The sequence below is a fragment of the Oncorhynchus keta genome, chromosome 23, assembly GCF_023373465.1.
Source record: "Oncorhynchus keta strain PuntledgeMale-10-30-2019 chromosome 23, Oket_V2, whole genome shotgun sequence".
NCBI lineage: Eukaryota > Metazoa > Chordata > Actinopteri > Salmoniformes > Salmonidae > Oncorhynchus > Oncorhynchus keta.
Window position 1 is genome coordinate 17,396,469 of NC_068443.1, and position 16,969 is coordinate 17,413,437.

Genomic DNA, 16,969 nt, shown 5'->3' on the forward strand with positions numbered 1-16,969 from the left:
AGTCTTAAATGTTATTGTTTATTTACATATTAGGGTACCTGAGGATTGATTACAAACATTGTTTGACTTGTTTGGACGAAGTTTACCGGTAACGTTTGGGATTCCTTTGTCTGCATGTTGAACGAGTGGAACGATGGATTACTGAATCAAACGCGCCAACTAAACTTACTTTTTTGGGATATAAAAAAGGACTTTATCGAACAAAACAACCAGTTGTTGTGTAGCTGGGACCCTTGGGATTGCAAACAGAGGAAGATCTTCAAAGTTAAGTAATTTATCTTATTGCTATTTTTGATTTGTGTGATGCCTCTGTTGGTTTGAAAAGTGTTTTTAATGCTGGTGTATGCGGGGCGCTGTACTCAGATAATCGCATTGTATGCTTTCGCCATAAAGCCTTTTTGAAATCTAACAACGAGGTTGGATTAACAAGAAGTTAAGCTTCTAAACGATGTAAGACACTTGTATTTTCATGAATGTTTAATATTATGATTTTTGCATTTTGAATTTCGCGCTCTGCAATTTCACCGGATGTTGTCGAGGTGGGGCGCTAGCGGAACACCTAGCCCAAAGAGGTTTTAACGACCACTCTCATTTTTGTCCAGCTATTACACAACTACACTAAGAAATCATATGTCTCCACAGTGGTCATGTAGCCTGATCCCAGATATATTTGTGATGTCAGCTCCTAAGGCCAATGGGACCAGGCAAGCAATTTTCTGCCCTCAGATGAAAAGATGCTACAGAGATTATTGTGTGCAATCTGAAGGGCCCAGTGCCTCCCCTCCTCTCTCCTTCACCTCACCCTTCTGCTGCTGTCACTGGGATGATGTCTTTACATGCCGTTGCCATGGACACCACATGAAGGGCCAGATAGGAGGGGACCAACACAATAAACTCTTATTAAATTAAACCTGCAGGCAGCAATCGGTGGGCTACAGATCAAAAAGAGGCATGTGCAGCTTTCAAAAACACATTAATACAGACAGAAATAGTACCTACCTATATCAGCATCATCAAAACACTAATTACATTGTATTTGACTGTTCGAAGTGCACTAGACCTTAATCTGTTCTCTATTCTCATATACCGACTGCCAATGCAAATGTGTTCCTTCTGTTGTTGCTAGGGACCTATAGAGATACAAATGTTATATTATGGGAGTATGAAGCAACTTATATACTGCCATGTACATGTAAACAGGATATTACACACTATGTCATCCAGACTTATATAATTGAGCCCATCAGCTGACTATTTTCCTCACAACAACAAGAGCCTTGTGGTGCTCAACAGCCCCTCTTGTGGATGAAGACAGGTCGGGATGATTAATTTTCACCATAGTAGATCAAAATGGTCAGCTTTCTAAGACCTGTTTTACTTGAGTGCAATAGATTTTAGTTTATTAATTCGACCATTTAAAAAAACAAGCACATATAAAACGTGAAAAAGCCATACATGCACATGAGTAAAATCATTGAGGATAACACACAAAGTCTGGGACTTATTGTTACGTCCGTCGTTAGATGAATGAGACCAAAGCGCAGCATGGAAAGTGTTCATGATTTTTAATAAAACAACAAATTACAAAACCGAACGTAAAGTTCTGCAGGGCTAGAAAGCAACTATGCAAAAACAAGATTCCATAATCTAAGGTGGGAAAAAGGGCTGCCTAAGTATGATCCCCAATCAGAGACAACGATAAACAGCTGCCTCTGATTGGGAACCATACTAGGCCAACAAAGAAATAGAAACATAGATTTGCCCACCCAAGTCACACCCTGACCTAACCAAATAGAGAATAAACAAGGCTCTCTAAGGTCAGGGCGTGACACTTATTTCCATTGTGGTCCTCTTGAGACAAGATGGCTAGACAAGATCGAACACAGTATGGCAGTGAAATAATAAAACAAAAACATAGAAGAAGAACATCTATCTCATCATTCCAGTTACATCATATGGGTTATTCATATGGGTACAGAAGACATCAACCATATTTTTACCTTATTTTTAAAGCTGCCCAGTGAGGACGTTTATTTTATGGGATGAGGCAACTCATTCCATTCTGAAGCTCCAGTATACAAGAAAGTACCTTTCCCAGCATTACTCCTGAACCTGTATAAGCACACATCAGCAACACCTGATCTGGTGTTGTGATTGTGTGCATAACTAACACGAGGAAAGTAATCACTTAGATATCTGGGCGCAGGACAATAAATACTCCTGTAAACCAAACCTAGTCTAATCTGGGACACCCTAGCCTCAACAGGCAGCCAGTTAAGTTCCTGAAAGCAGCTCCTGCCTATGTCAGCCCTGACATCAGCTCCTGCCTAGCTCCTGCCACCTTCAATACTACCCTGATCAGCTTATTCTTGGCTATCTGGAGCTTCCCCTTTATTAGTTTAGATACACCCCCAAACCAGGAAGTACTAGCATAGTCAAAATGGCATTGAATGAGGGCAGTAGCTAGCACTTTCATGGAGTCCTTATCAATCAGCTTGGATTTTCTAGCCAAAAACTTAGTCCTGGCATTAACCTTCCCTAGCACTTTTATTGGCCATGCTCACACCTCCCAAGCTTCCATCAAGGATACATCCCAAGTAGCTAACAGAGGTTTTCGTAGTCAGCACCACACCCCATTATTCCACACTGATTTCAGAGGACCTACTCAATTTAGGTCTGGATCCAAAAATAATTGCCTCAGTTTTCCCAAAGTGCAGAGATAGCTTATTATCTCCAAGCCAACTCATTGCTTTTGCTTGAGACAGTGAACCATTAACCTCTACTATTTGCTCCATTCCTGATAAATAGGACTTTACCCATCCTAGAGGGATACTGCTTAACCCCAGTGCCTCCAGTTTGGAGATTAGGAGACAGTGGTTAACTGTATCAAAGGCCTTCTGTAGGTCAAGCAGTACCATTCCACAGAGATTTCCTTCATCTTTCCTGATGAAGTTAGTCAAGTAAAGTAGACATGAATCAGTGGAGTATGTTTTTCCAAAACCCGACTGAAAATCATACATTAGACCTTGTTTGTTAACATATTCATACATTTGCTCATGTACAACTCTCTCCAGGACCTTTGATGTTACACAGAGGATAGATATAGGCCTATAATTTCCAGGGTCAGACTTTATCCCCTTCTTATACAGAAGTATAACTTTAGCTTGTTTCATGTCCCTGGGAAAGGTACATTGTTCAAGAGAGAGATTAACGATATGCGTACTACAAGGGCCAATTTGATCAGCAGAATCTATAAGAAACCTTGCAGGAATATTATCCAGGCCTGTGGCTTTGGAGCATTTAAGCTCTGCCAGCATACTGACTATTTTGGCTGTTGCTACCTTTGCAAAAGAAAAATAGTTTGGCTGAACCCCTATCTCTACATAATACTTCTTGACTCCTTTGCTTCCATACAAACCAGAACTGGTGGGCAGCTTGCTAACCAGTTTGCTGGCAACATAAGTAAAACAAATAGTTGAATTCATTGGCAACATCATATATCATCTCCCCCCCTGATGTTCAATCCAATACTGTTTAGTTTGTTTTTGGTAATACTACCACAGCCTAGTTTCTTAAACGATTTCCAAAGCTTTTTAGGGTCATTTTTGTTCTCAATTATTTTCTCAGCAAAGTAACCCCTCTTAGCTTCATCCATCCTGCTCTGTGCTTAATTTCTGTGACGTTTATATAGGACAAAATCAGGCGGCTCTTGAGAGTTCTTACATTTTTTAAAGGCCTTATTCCTTGCTTGGATAGATTCTAGAATCTCATGATTAAACCAAGGGCTAGATCTCTGCTTTACCCTGACCCGTCTAATGGGAGCCATCACATTCACCACATCAAGGAATCTACCTTTAAAGACTTCCCAGGCACTGTCTACCCCCACACTATCTAGCACAGGTGACCATAGGACACATAATTCACATTTACATTTCAATTACATTTACATTTACAATTAACAATACACATCTTCATTTAAATTACATTTACAATTAACAATTAACAATACACGTTTACATTTCAATTACATTTACAATTCACTATACACATTTACATTTCAATTACATTTACAATTCACAATACACATTTGCATTCTACAATTCATAGGACACAGGGTATTAGAATTAGAAGTAATGTGTTGATGAAGATGTATGACCAAATTGGTGTGATGGGTCTCACTGTGAGCCTGATTGGCGGTGTCATGTCCAGGCCTGCCCTGTGATTGGTTGTTATTTCCAGGCCTGCCCTGTGATTGGTTGTTATTTCCAGGCCTGCCCTGTGATTGGCTGTCATGTCCAGGCCTGCCTTGACAAGGCTGTAACAGGGGTGCTAGCAGGGGTACTTCAGTGAGGGGGTTGATACTAGAGCTCATCTCACAGCAGGCACTGACAGCAGGGCTGCTCCCTCTCATCTCCCTGGACAGAGCAAGAGCAGCAAGTTATTTACAAGGGCCTTCACACCTGTCAGCTCTCTCAGGGTGGATCTTGGCCAGGCGCATACAGGCCTGACAGAGCTGATGTCTCTGATTTAATTCAATTCAATACAACTTTATTGGTTCCATTAGGACAACTAGTATTAACATTTTGTGAAGTGAACCGAGCTGACTAAATGCATCTTGAGAGAAATGTGTGGTGTGGTGAAAGAACACTTCTGAGTTGTTTTGAACCTTCATCTGCTCTGATCTCTACTTCCCAGAGGCTTGCATTTCATGCATACTGGAGTTCAATCAAATTATTGCATGGCAGGTGCCATTGTGAAGGGCTCAAAGAGGCAGTCTCAATGAGGGTTCCTTTGATCAGAGGTGATGTGACATGGAGAGACTTCTAAATCCCCACTTGTAGGCAAAGTAGAACAGTATCACACTGATACTTTCTTACTGGTAAATACACAAATCATTTTCTTTGCTACTGGCTTTTGTCACCATACTTTCTCCCATGTAAATTAAACCAGGGGTTACCAAACGTTTTCACTCCGGACCTCCCTTCCAGTTGGACCGAGTCCCCCCCAGTATTCGACGGATATAAAAATGTCACTGCAACTTTAATTTTTCTCCCGCGTCTTCTCCAAGAAGAAGTTGACAGGAAATTATTGGCAAATTTGGCGCCATTTTTGGAACAATTAGTCCGAGAGAGCTGTGCTTGTTTTTCCTTGTTTCTTCTGAGACTTTTATAGCTACTCGCATCCACGGTATGTACATGTTTACCATAAGATGTGTTTAATGCTCATGGCCAGGAAAGTATCACTTTGCGAAAACGCGCTAACGTTACTGAGATGAGAAGCTAGAGGTGGAGTTGCAACCACCGAATTTCACCGCTTAACGTTGGTTATTGCGTTCGTAAACGAATGCATGATTCGTTAGCTCGCTACGGGTCTTTATTCAAGACCGTTGAATATTGTTTCCGATGTAGCTAGATAGCCACTTTAAGTGCCGACATTAATAGACAACAAAAATTACTTGGTTATCAATGTTTTCTTCTAGTTGCAAAATGGTTATGGAGGAGGCAAACAAACTCATTGGCACAGGGAAGAGACATCTTGTCATGGGGGACGTGGTATCAGCGGCCAACTACCTTCAAGAAGCCTGCGGGATGTTGTGAGTAGGGGTGGAAGTCAAGTGACACACTGAAAGAATTGGTCTTTAAAAATATTCGCGATTACTTATTAATTTATTAATAAATAATTTAACCTTTTTTTTTTCCCCCAGAGCCAAAAGGTATGGTGACACAGCAGATGAGTGTGGGGAGGCTTTCTTCCTATGTGGTAAAGCTCTCTTAGAGGTTGCTAGGTAGGTGTTCACTGTCCTTCACAGTATTTTAGTGATGTACCCCACTGAATGCTGGTCGTAAACAGTATTTTGGTCTCAGAACCACTGCTGTTACAGTTGTAACTAAGACTTAAATGTAATGTTGTCATTGTGTCGCAGGATGGAGAATGGCGTCTTGGGGAACGCTCTGACAGGGGTTCCAGAAGAAGAGGAAGAGGAGAAGCCCAAAGACTCCAACATTGAAAGCACAGACAATGTTGATGGTAAGCATTTTGCATTGTTAAGCCACATGTAGTTGATGCTTTCCTAAAGGTACAGTGGTCATGTTGAAAAAAAGTATACCATTTGACCTAGTGGTTGTTGATCTCTCTGATAATGCTGTATATCAGATAATGCTGTATAATGTGGTAGTCACATTTACCTGTTTAAAAAAATATATATATTACACGCTTCTCAATATACCTTTTTGTTATTATCACAGAGAAGACCAGGGATGACCTCAGAGTTCAGGTCTATGATGCCATGGCAGAAGAAGAGAAGAACGGTGAGAATGCAGATTCAGATAAGAACACAGTGGAGGAGACTGGAGGAGGCGAGGAGGGACAGACTGTGAACGGCCATGTTAACGGTTCTGACACCACGAACGGCGAGGAGAAAGTTATTGGAGAGAAGAAGGGTGACAAAGCTGAGACTAAAGAGTTATCAGACAACCCAGAAGAGGAGGATGGAGGTTTGAGGCAAACCTGTCATAATGTTTACACAATATCTTTGATGCAAGAAAATAAATGTCATGCACTCACACACACTTCTGTCAATGTTTCAGATGGTGAGGAGGGGGAAGAAAAGGTGATACTTCATCTACTACTGACCTATGTGTTCCTGCCGATGGTTTAGCTGTTGTAAAGTCAGTAAGTTAACATTCGATTACCGTTTAACCTCAGGAGGACATACCGGAGGACAGTGATGATGAGGAAGTGGGCAACCTGCAGTTAGCCTGGGAGATGCTGGAGGTGGCGAAGGTCATCTACAAAAGGTACGGTAGGAAATAAATACCCACTCGTCCCCGTTTTACCCTGCTATCCTCCAGTTGTTGTGTACGTGCTCAAGTCTATTCCAACAAATCAATTTGAGCCGTTGGATTGATGCATATGAGACAGACTTAACAGTTTGAGAGCCTGAGTTTGTTTGTGTTCTATTGAAGGAAAGAGGGTAAGGAGGACCAGCTCCTGGCAGCCCAGGCCCATCTGAATCTGGGAGAAGTAGCGGCTGAATCAGGTACTTTCTCAACCACCGCTGGTACTTTGGGTTGGCCCATTTTTGTAAGGATTGATATGGGGTTGGCTCATACATTGTGAGGTGTGTTCCTAACTATCTGTTTGATTTCCTCCCCAGGCAATTACAGCCAGGCGGTGGATGACTTCCAGGAGTGCCTGTCCCTACAGCTGAAGCACCTGGCCTCAGACAGCCGTCTGCTGGCCGAGACTCACTACCAGCTGGGCCTCACCCTCTGCTCTGACTGCCAGTACAGCCAGGCCATCGAACACTTCAACCACTCTGCTAGGGTTATCAAGAGCAGACTAGGTGAGGAGGTGAATGTGATCAGTGAGATTCTCATTTCGAAATGAATTGTTTAGATCAGTGGTAACCAACCTTTTCTGAGTAGAGATTACTTTCGCAGTCAAAAAGCAAGCAGAGATCTACTATATCTATCTAAGCAAAAAAAGGAACGTCCTCACTGTCAACTGCGTTTATTTTCAGCAAACTTAACATATGCAAATATTTGTATGTACATAAGATTGAACAACTGAGACAAACTGAACAAGTTCCACAGACATGTGACAGAAATGAAATAATGTGTCCCTGAACAAAAGGGGGGTCAAAATAAAAAACAGCCAATATCTGGTGTGGCCACCAGCTGCATTAAGTAAGGCAGTGCATCTCTTCCTCATGGACTGCATCAGATTTGCCAGTTCTTGCTGTGAGATGTTACCCCACTCTTCCACCAAGGCACCTGCAAGTTTCTGGACATTTCTGGTGGGAATGGCCCTAGCCCTCACCCTCCGATCCAACAGGTCCCAGACGCGCTCAATGGGATTGAGATCTGGGCTCTTCGCTGGCTATGGCAGAACACTAACATTCCTGTCTTGCAGGAAATCACTCACAGAATGAGCAGTATGGCATTGTCATGCTGGAGGGTCATGTCAGGATGAGCCTGTAGGAAGGGTACCACATGAGGGAGGAGGATGTCTTCCCTGTAACACACAGCGTTGAGATTGCTTGCAATGACAAGCTCAGTCCAATGATGCTGTGACACACCGCCCCAGACCATGACGGACCCTCCACCTCCAAATTGATCCCGCTCCAGAGTACAGGCCTCGGTGTAACGTTCATTCCTTCGACGATAAATGCGAATCCGACCATCACCCCTGGTGAGACAAAACCGGGTTTCATCAGTGAAGAGCACTTTTTCCCGTCCTGTCTGGTCCTCTGGCCCAGCAACGGTGGGTTTGTGACCATAGGTGACATTGTTGCCGGTGATGTCTGGTGAGGACCTGCCTTAGAACAGGCCTACAAGCCTTCAGTCCAGCCTCTCTCTGCTTATTGCGGACGGTCTGAGCACTGATGGAGCGATTGTGCGTTCCTGGTGTAACTCGGCAGTTGTTGCCATCTTGTATCTGTCCCGCAGGTGTGATGTTCGGATATACTGAACCTGTGCAGGTGTTGTTACACGTGGTCTGCCACTGCGAGGACGATCATCTGTCCGTCCTGTTTCCCTGTAGCGCTGTCTTAGGCGTCTCACAGTACGGACGTTGCAATTTATTGCCTTGGCCTCATCTGCAGTCCTCATGCCTCCTTGCAGCATGCCTAAGACGCGTTCACGCAGATGAGCAGGAACTAGAGGTCGACCGATTAATCGGAGTGGCTGATTTAATTAGGCCAGATTTCCAAGTTTTCATAACAATCGGTAATAGGCATTTTTGAACACCGATTATGGCTGATTACATTGCACTCTGTGAGGAGACTGCGTGGCAGGCTGACTACCTGTTATGTGAGTGCAGCAAGGAGCCAAGGTAAGGTGCTAGCTAGCATTAGACTTATCTTATAAAAAACTTAACATAATCACTAGTTAACTACACATGGTCTATTTATTTTATCTAGCTTGTCCTGCGTTGCATATAATTGATGCGGTGCCTGTTAATTTATCATTGAATCACAGCCTACTTTGCCAAACGGGTGATTTAACAAGCACATTTCGCACTGTCGTTGCACCAATGCGTACATAAACATCAATGCCTTTCTTAAAATCAATACACAATTATATATTTTTAAACCTGCATATTTAGTTAATATTGCCTGCTGACATGAATTTATTTTAACTAGGGAACTTGTGTCACTTCTCTTGCGTTCTGTGCAAGCAGAGTCAGGGTATATGCAGCAGTTTGAGCCGCCTGGCTCGTTGCAAACTGTGTGAAGACCATTTCTTCCTAACAGACCGTAATTCATTTGCCAGGATTTTACATAATTATGATATAACATTGAAGGTTGTGCAATGTAACAGCATTATTTGGACTTATGAATGCCACCGGTTAGATGAAATACGGAACGGTTCTGTATTTCACTGAAAGAATAAACACTTTGTTTTCGAAATGATAGTTTCCGGATTTTACCATATGAATTACCTAAGGCTCATATTTCTGTGTTATTATAATTAAGTCTATGATTTGATGGAGCAGTCTGACTAAGCAGTGGTAGGCAGCAGCAGGCTCATAAGCATTCATTCAAACAGCACTTTACTGTGTTTGTCTGCAGCTCTTCGCAATGCTTCAAGCATTGCACTGTTTATGACTTCAAGCCTATCAACTCCCGAGATTAGGCTGGCAATACTAAAGTACCTATTAGAACATCCAATAGTCAAAGGTATATGAAATACAAATGGTATAGAGAGAAATAGTCCTATAATAACTACGACCTAAAATGTCTTACCTGGAGATATGGAAGACTCATGTTAAAAGGAACAACCAATATGTTCTCATGTTCTGAGCAAGGAACTTAAACGTTAGCTTTTTTACATGGCACATATTGCACTTTAACTTCTAACACTTTGTTTTTGCATTATTTAAACCAAATTGAACAGGTTTCATTTATTTGAGACTAAATTTATTTTATTGATGTATTATATCAAGTTAAAATAAGTGTTCATTCAGTATTGTTGTAATTGTCATATATACACTGCACAAAAAAATAAAGGGAATACTTAAACAACACAATGTAACTCTAAGTCAATCACACTTCTGTGAAATCAAACTGTCCACTTAGGAAGCAACACTGATTGACAATACATTTCACATGCTGTTGTGCAAATGGAATAGACAACAGGTGGAAATTATAGGCAAATAGTAAGACACCCCCAATAAAGGAGTGGTTCTGGAGGTGGGGACCACTTCTCAGTTCCTATGCTTCCTGGCTGATGTTTTGGTCACTTTTGAATGCTGGGGGTGCTTTTACTCTAGTGGTAGCATGAGACTGAGTCTACAACCCACACAAGTGGCTCAGGTAGTGCAGCTCATCCAGGATGGCACATCAATGTGAGCTGTGGCAAGAAGGTTTGCTGTGTCTGTCAGCGTAGTGTCCAGAGCATGGAGGCGCTACCAGGAGACAGGCCAGTACATCAGGAGACGTGGAGGAGGCCGTAGGAGGGTAACAACCCAGCAGCAGGACCGCTACCTCCGCCTTTGTGTAAGGAGGAGCACTGCCAGAGCCCTGCAAAATGACCTCCAGCAGGCCACAAATGTGCATGTGTCTGCTCAAACGGTCAGAAACAGACTCCATGAGGGTGGTATGAGGGCCCGACGTCCACAGGCGGGGGTTGTGCTTAGAGCCCAACGCTGTGCAGGACGTTTGGCATTTGCCAGAGAACACCAAGATTGGCAAATTTGCCACTGGCGCCCTGTGCTCTTCACAGATGAAAGCAGGTTCACACTGAGCACATGTGACAGTCTGGAGACGCTGTGGAGAACGTTCTGCTGCCTGCAACATCCTCCAGCATGACCGGTTTGGCAGTCATGGTGTGGGGTGGCATTTCTTTGGGGGGCCGCACAGCCGCCCTCCATGTGCTCGCCAGAGGTAGCCTGACTGCCATTAGGTACCGAGATGAGATCCTCAGACCCCTTGTGAGACCATATGCTGGTGCGGTTGGCCCTGGGTTCCTCCTAATGCAAGACAATGCTAGACCTCATGTGGCTGGAGTGTGTCTGCAGTTCCTGCAAGAGGAAGGCATTGATGCTATGGACTGGCCTGCCCGTTCCCCAGACCTGAATCCAATTGAGCACATCTGGGACATCATGTCTCATTCCATCCACCAACGCCACGTTGCACCACAGACTGTCCAGGAGTTGGCGGATGCTTTAGTCCAGGTCTGGGAGGAGATCCCTCAGGAGACCATCCGCCACCTCATCAGGAGCATGCCTAGGCGTTGTAGGGAGGTCATACAGGCACGTGGAGGCCACACACACTACTGAGCCTCATTTTGACTTGTTTTAAGGACATTACATCAAAGTTGGATCAGCCTGTAGTGTAGTTTTCCACTTTAATTTTGTGACTTCAAATCCAGACCTCCATGGGTTGATACATTTCATTTCCATTGATTCATTTGTGTGATTTTGTTGTCAGCATATTCAACTATGGAAAGAAAAGTATTTAATAAGAATATTTCATTCATTCAAATCGAGGATGTGTTATTTTAGTGTTCCCTTTATTTTTTGAGCAGTGTGTGTGTGTATATATATATATATATAAATAATCTCGGCCGATTTAATCTGTATCGTCTTTTTTTGGTCCTCCAATAATCTGTATCGGTGTTGAAAAATCATCAGTCAACCTCAAGCAGGAACCCTGGGCATCTTTCTTTTGGTGTTTTTGAGTCAGTAGAAAAGGCATCTTTAGTGTCCTAAGTTTTCATAACTGTGACCTTAATTGCCTACCATCTGTAAGCGGTTAGTGTCTTAACGACCGTTCCACAGGTGCATGTTCATTAATTGTTTATGGTTCAATGAACAAACATGGGAAAGTGTTTAAACCCTTTACAATGAAGATCTGTGAAGTTATTTGGAGTTTTAAGAATTTTCTTTGAAAGACAGGGTCCTGAAAATGGGACGTTTATTTTTTTGGTGTGTGTGTCGCGTGCACACTATCGTTCAAAAGTTTAGGGTCATTTAGAAGTTTCCTTGCTTGTGAAAGAAACACTTTTTTGTTAATTTAAAATAACATCACATTGATCAGAAATACAGTGTAGACATGGTTAGTGTTGTAAATGACTATTGTAGTTGAAAACGGCAGATTTTTAATGTAATATCTACATAGGTGTACAGAGGCCCATTATCAGGAACCATCACTCCTGTGTTCCAATGGCACGTTGTGTTAGCTCATCAAAGTTTATCATTTTAAAAGGCTAATTGATCATTAGAAAAGCCTTTTGCAATTATGTTAGCACAGCTGAAAACTGTTGTGCTAATTAAAGAAGCAATAACACTGGCCTTCTTTAGACTAGTTGAGTATCTGGAGCATCAGCATTTGTGGGTTCGATTACAGGCTCAAAAAGTCCAGAAACAAATAACTTTCTTCTGTAACTTGTCAGTCTATTCTTGTTCTGAGAAATGAATGTTATTCCATGTGAGAAATTGCCAAGATCTCATACAAAGCTGTGTACTACTCCCTTCACAGAACAGCGCAAACTGGTTCTAACCAGAATATGAGGAGTGGGAGGGGAGGCCCCAGTGTCTAGTTCATTGTCCTTTTGGAAACCCATTTGCGACCAAGCTTTAACTTCCCGACTGATGTCTTGAGGATGTTGCTTCAATATATCCACAATTTTCCCTCATGCTGCCATCTATTTTGTGAAGTGCGCCAGTCCCTCCTGCAGCAAAGTACCGCCACAACATGATGCTGCCACCCCGTGCTTCACGGTTGGGATGGTGTTCGTCGGCTTGCAAGCCTCCCCCTTTTTCCTCCAACCATAACGATGGTCATAATGGCCAAAAAGTTATATTTTTGTTTCATCAGATCAGAGGACATTTCTCCAAAAAGTACAATCTTTGTCCTCATGTGTAGTTTCAAACCGTAGTCTGGCTTTTTTTTGGCGGTTTTTGGAGCAGTGGCTTCTTCCTTGCTGAGCGGCCTTTCAGCTTGTCAATATAGGACTCGTTTTACTGTGGATATAGATACTTTTGTCCCCGTTTCCTCCAGCATCTTCACAAGGTCCTTTGCTGTTGTTCTGGGATTAATTTCTACTTTTCGCACCTAACTACGTTCATCTCTAGGAGACAGAACGCGTCTCCTTCCGGAGCGGTATGACGACTGCATGGTCCCATGGTGTTTATACTTGCGTACTATTGTTTGTACAGATGAACGTGGTACCTTCAGGCATTTGGAAATTGCTCCCAAGGATGAACCAGACTTGTGGAGGTCTACAATTTTGTTTTCTGAGGTCTTGGTTGATTTCTTTTGATTTTTTCCCCCCCATGATGTCAAGCAAAGAGGCACTGAGTTTGAAGGTAGGCCTTGAAATACATCCACAGGTACACCTCCAATTGACTCAAATAGTCAATTAGCCTATCAGAAGCTTCGAAAGCCATGACATAGTTGTCTGGAATTTTCCAAGCTGTTTATTTAAAGGCACAGTCAACTTTGTAAACTTCTGACCCACTTGAATTGTGATACAGCGAGTTATAAGTGAAATAAACTGCCTGTAAACAATTGTTGAAAAATGACTTGTCATGCACATAGTAGATGTCGTAACCGACTTGCCAAAACTATAGTTTGTTAACAAGAAATTTGTGTATGGTTGCAAAACGTGTTTTAATGACGCCAACCTAAGTGTATGTAAACTTCTGACTTAAACTGTACCTGTGGCACTGATGTTTAGGCCAAGGAATGTGTTTTTTTTTTTTTTTTTTGTGTGTGCTCTAGGGCAATGCTGTCTAGATGGAATTTATATTTGTGGTCCTGGTAACTGGACCTTTTTTGGGAGAAGCCGACACCTCACAAGTCCTCAACTGGCAGCTTCATTAAATAGTTACTGCAAAACACCAGTCTCAACGTCAACAGTGAAGAGGTGACTCTGGGATGCTGGCCTTCTAAACAGAGTTCTTCTGTCCAGTGTCTGTCTGTCTTCTTTTGCCCATCTTAATATTTTCTTTTTATTGGCCTGCGATGTATTTTTCTTTGCAACTCTGCCTAGAAGGCCAGCATCCCGGAGTCGCCTCTTCACTGTTTAAGTGATCCCAAACTTTTGAACGGTGGTAGTGTGTCTATATGTGTATGTATAAATAGGATTTTAAAATTCTATGCAACATTAATCTAATAAAACCAGTTCTGTAGGAATGAGATTTGTGCAGTAGGCCTAATACATTATCACAGCATATTAGCTATATGCCTGGCCTGCCAATGTTCTTCTCAGATCATATATTTCACAACTCTAGCTTTGATAACAAAATAGATCAGTTGTATAACTTGCGAGGCACAGCTGAGCATAAATTGATATCTGATGGTCAGTCTACGGAGGGAGAGAACAGCGGAGGGTCCACCTCTCCCGGTCCCTGTTCTCTCCTTTCCTCCGGTGAGACTGACCAGAGGGGATAGTCTTCCACCTGATGGCGAAGCTTGAGTGGCACCTCATTATTTCTGCCTCATGCACAAATTCATGTTCCTATGACCAGAGAAAGTGAAATATTCCTGGATATTAAAATGGACACGATGCAGGCTTATCGGTAGTTAGCTACTCATTCATTGCAGCTACAGCGTGAGTGGAAGTAAGGTGAAGCGTGTTATTAATTTGAAAGATCAGCTCTTTGCGGTATTGTCTCTGGTCATGGTTTCAAAAGTTATGAAATCTCACATAGGCTAGTTTCAAACTTTGCTGTACGGTTATGGAAGCAGTAGGAATGGTGATTTGAGCTATTCGATTGGCCAGGGCAGCAGACAGTTGATTTAGCCACCGCTCTCCTCGACAAATGCAATGGTTCAAAATGGGAACACTTCTGAATCAAGTGCACCTACCTCCAACCGCAAAAGACGGCCGGTTGGCGGCTGCTGGTTTTATTCTTGGAAAATGTTACTCTTCTACCTTGTAACACCCTTGTATCGTTTGTCTCCCAGCCAACGTGCTGGAGAAGGCAGGGGGGCCAGAGGTGGCCCCTGAGGAGAAAAAGGAGATGGAGGAGCTGAAGGCTCTACTGCCAGAGATCCAGGAGAAGGTTGAGGACGCCACCGTGGGACAGAAAATGGCTGCCGCTGTTGCAGCAGAGGCTGTGGTGCAGGAGACACTGGTGAGAAGGGGATTGAGATGGTGGCTCAAACCAGTGATTGACCCAGTCCTAGCCCACTTACTTTTTTAGGCTCTCTTAATTAAGGTTTGAATTTATGCAATACGTCGAGCTTGAAGTTTGATTCCACTTCGTTGTTTTTGGTTTATTTTTCAGGCAGGTGGTTCAGCGTTTCCAACTCCGAGTGGAAGTTCTCAAAACGGTGGGGCGTCTGCATCTATAGTAAGCCTGCGCCTCATGATTTTAGTCAGCTTTATTTGTTGTCCTTTAAACAACGTTTTCTAAGGGATATGTCGGTGTGTCCTCCCCTCACTCAGATTCAAGTCAGATCCACATACGGAAACGCCCCCTCAAAGTCTCCTGCCTCTGACATCTCACACCTGGTCAGAAAAAAGGTCAGTGAAGTGAAACTATTTGTGTCCAGATCCACCCCCCAGTATCCACAAACACATTTTTGTATTGTTTAACAGAGGAAACCAGGAGACAGTCCAGTAAAGGAGAACGACTCTAAAAAGGTTAAACAGGAGACTCAAGTTAACAGCAACAGAGACAACGGTGTCAAAGACAAAATGGAGGTTGAACGGTATGTATGGAGTATGTGTTTTACACTGCAAGTAGTGACTATTTATTTATCCTTTAACTAGGCAAGTCAGTTTAGAACAGTCTGATTTACAATGATGGCCTACCCTGGCCAAACCCTAACCATGCTGGGCCAATTGTGCACTGTCCTATGGGACTCAAAATCACAGCCAGTTGTGATACAGCCTGGAAGCGAATCAGGGTCTGTAGTGATGCCTCTAGCACTGAGACCGCTGCGTCAATCGGGAGCCCAAGACAACCTGTAAGGTTGTCATGGAATACCTACATGTTCTACTAAACTTTTTCTTTTTTTAAATTTATGAAGTAGACCACCCTCTGCTCGTTTCACATTCAATAGCATGTGTGGCCTTTTGTGACTTTAGTGATGCATTCATTGTGATTATTCTCATGTTTCCCCCTGCAGCCAGTGAAGCCCTGGTGACTTATGCCAATTCCTGATTGTCATCACATCGTCCTACTGCAGATCAAGTTGTAAATGTGTCATCTTCCTATTGTGTGCCTCTCATTTTTTTCATATTTGTAAGGTTTTGTACCAGATCATTAAAGACTACCTACTTGATCAATTTGTCAGCTTTGATTTGTGTAAAGAGACTTCAAGAAGACTCACCTCTTGGAAAAACAAACTACTGTCCCAGTTCCTCCTCACATTGATCAGTGGAGTACTCTAAACATGTATGCTTATAGAATAGATATCCTGGCTGTGGCCATCCCAGCTGAATTCACTGATGACTGGGTTGGTGAGACACTTTGGCAAAGGAGCAGAAGGTCACACTAGTGTCTGATGCACAATGCTAAACCACTAACGGCTCATTTCAATCCCTATCGCTGAAGTACAGTGTGGTTGAAATTAAGGTCAATTCCGGTTGAGCCGACATGCAGGGTTTACTGTGAGTGCAGGCTCTGAACGGAGGGATATTGCCTTTAAATTTCAACCGCACTGATTGAATCTAGGCTTAAGTCTCTGGCTTAGTGGTAACAAGTCTGCATGGTTTGTTCATTTTTTCATTTGATTTATAGGTGAGAAACTGGGAACTATTGACTGTCAGGTTTGTGTACTGTTAAGCAGCTGGATTCAACCCGTATAGCAGTAGATCTGTTAAAATGAAGGTTCTCTCCGATTGAGCTGACATGCAGCGTTCACTGTGAACGTCGCCTTTAACTCGTATAACAGAACTTGGGATACAAATTGAATCCAGCCCTAACTGCTAGACCACCCAGCACGGTTTACACTATTAGACAGTTGTCTATGGTGACTGAATCCACATGTCATTGATTAACCATGATC

General features: G+C 42.8%; 1 protein-coding gene across 1 annotated transcript; it reads left to right on the forward strand.

Annotated features, from left to right (window-relative positions):
- The first annotated feature begins 5,035 nt into the window (after positions 1–5,035).
- LOC118401926 (nuclear autoantigenic sperm protein-like) lies at positions 5,036–16,243 on the forward strand. Its single transcript, XM_035799619.1, has 14 exons — positions 5,036–5,187; positions 5,480–5,593; positions 5,705–5,785; positions 5,924–6,027; positions 6,246–6,494; positions 6,588–6,610; positions 6,706–6,797; positions 6,966–7,039; positions 7,157–7,345; positions 14,918–15,087; positions 15,241–15,306; positions 15,402–15,479; positions 15,555–15,667; positions 16,088–16,243. Exons 2-14 carry the CDS (start codon positions 5,487–5,489, stop codon positions 16,092–16,094), a joined length of 1,353 nt encoding a protein of 450 aa, XP_035655512.1. The 5' UTR covers positions 5,036–5,187; positions 5,480–5,486; the 3' UTR covers positions 16,095–16,243.
- The last annotated feature ends 726 nt before the right edge of the window (positions 16,244–16,969 follow it).

Excerpts from the sequence above, each read along its gene's own strand:
- LOC118401926 (XM_035799619.1), top strand. The coding sequence starts at position 5,487 with ATGGTTATGGAGGAGGCAAACAAACTCATTGGCACAGGGAAGAGACAT. Across the intron at positions 5,786-5,923 it reads GCTCTCTTAGAGGTTGCTAG|GATGGAGAATGGCGTCTTGG; the intron begins GTAGGTGTTCAC and ends ATTGTGTCGCAG. Across the intron at positions 6,028-6,245 it reads AAGCACAGACAATGTTGATG|AGAAGACCAGGGATGACCTC; the intron begins GTAAGCATTTTG and ends TTATTATCACAG.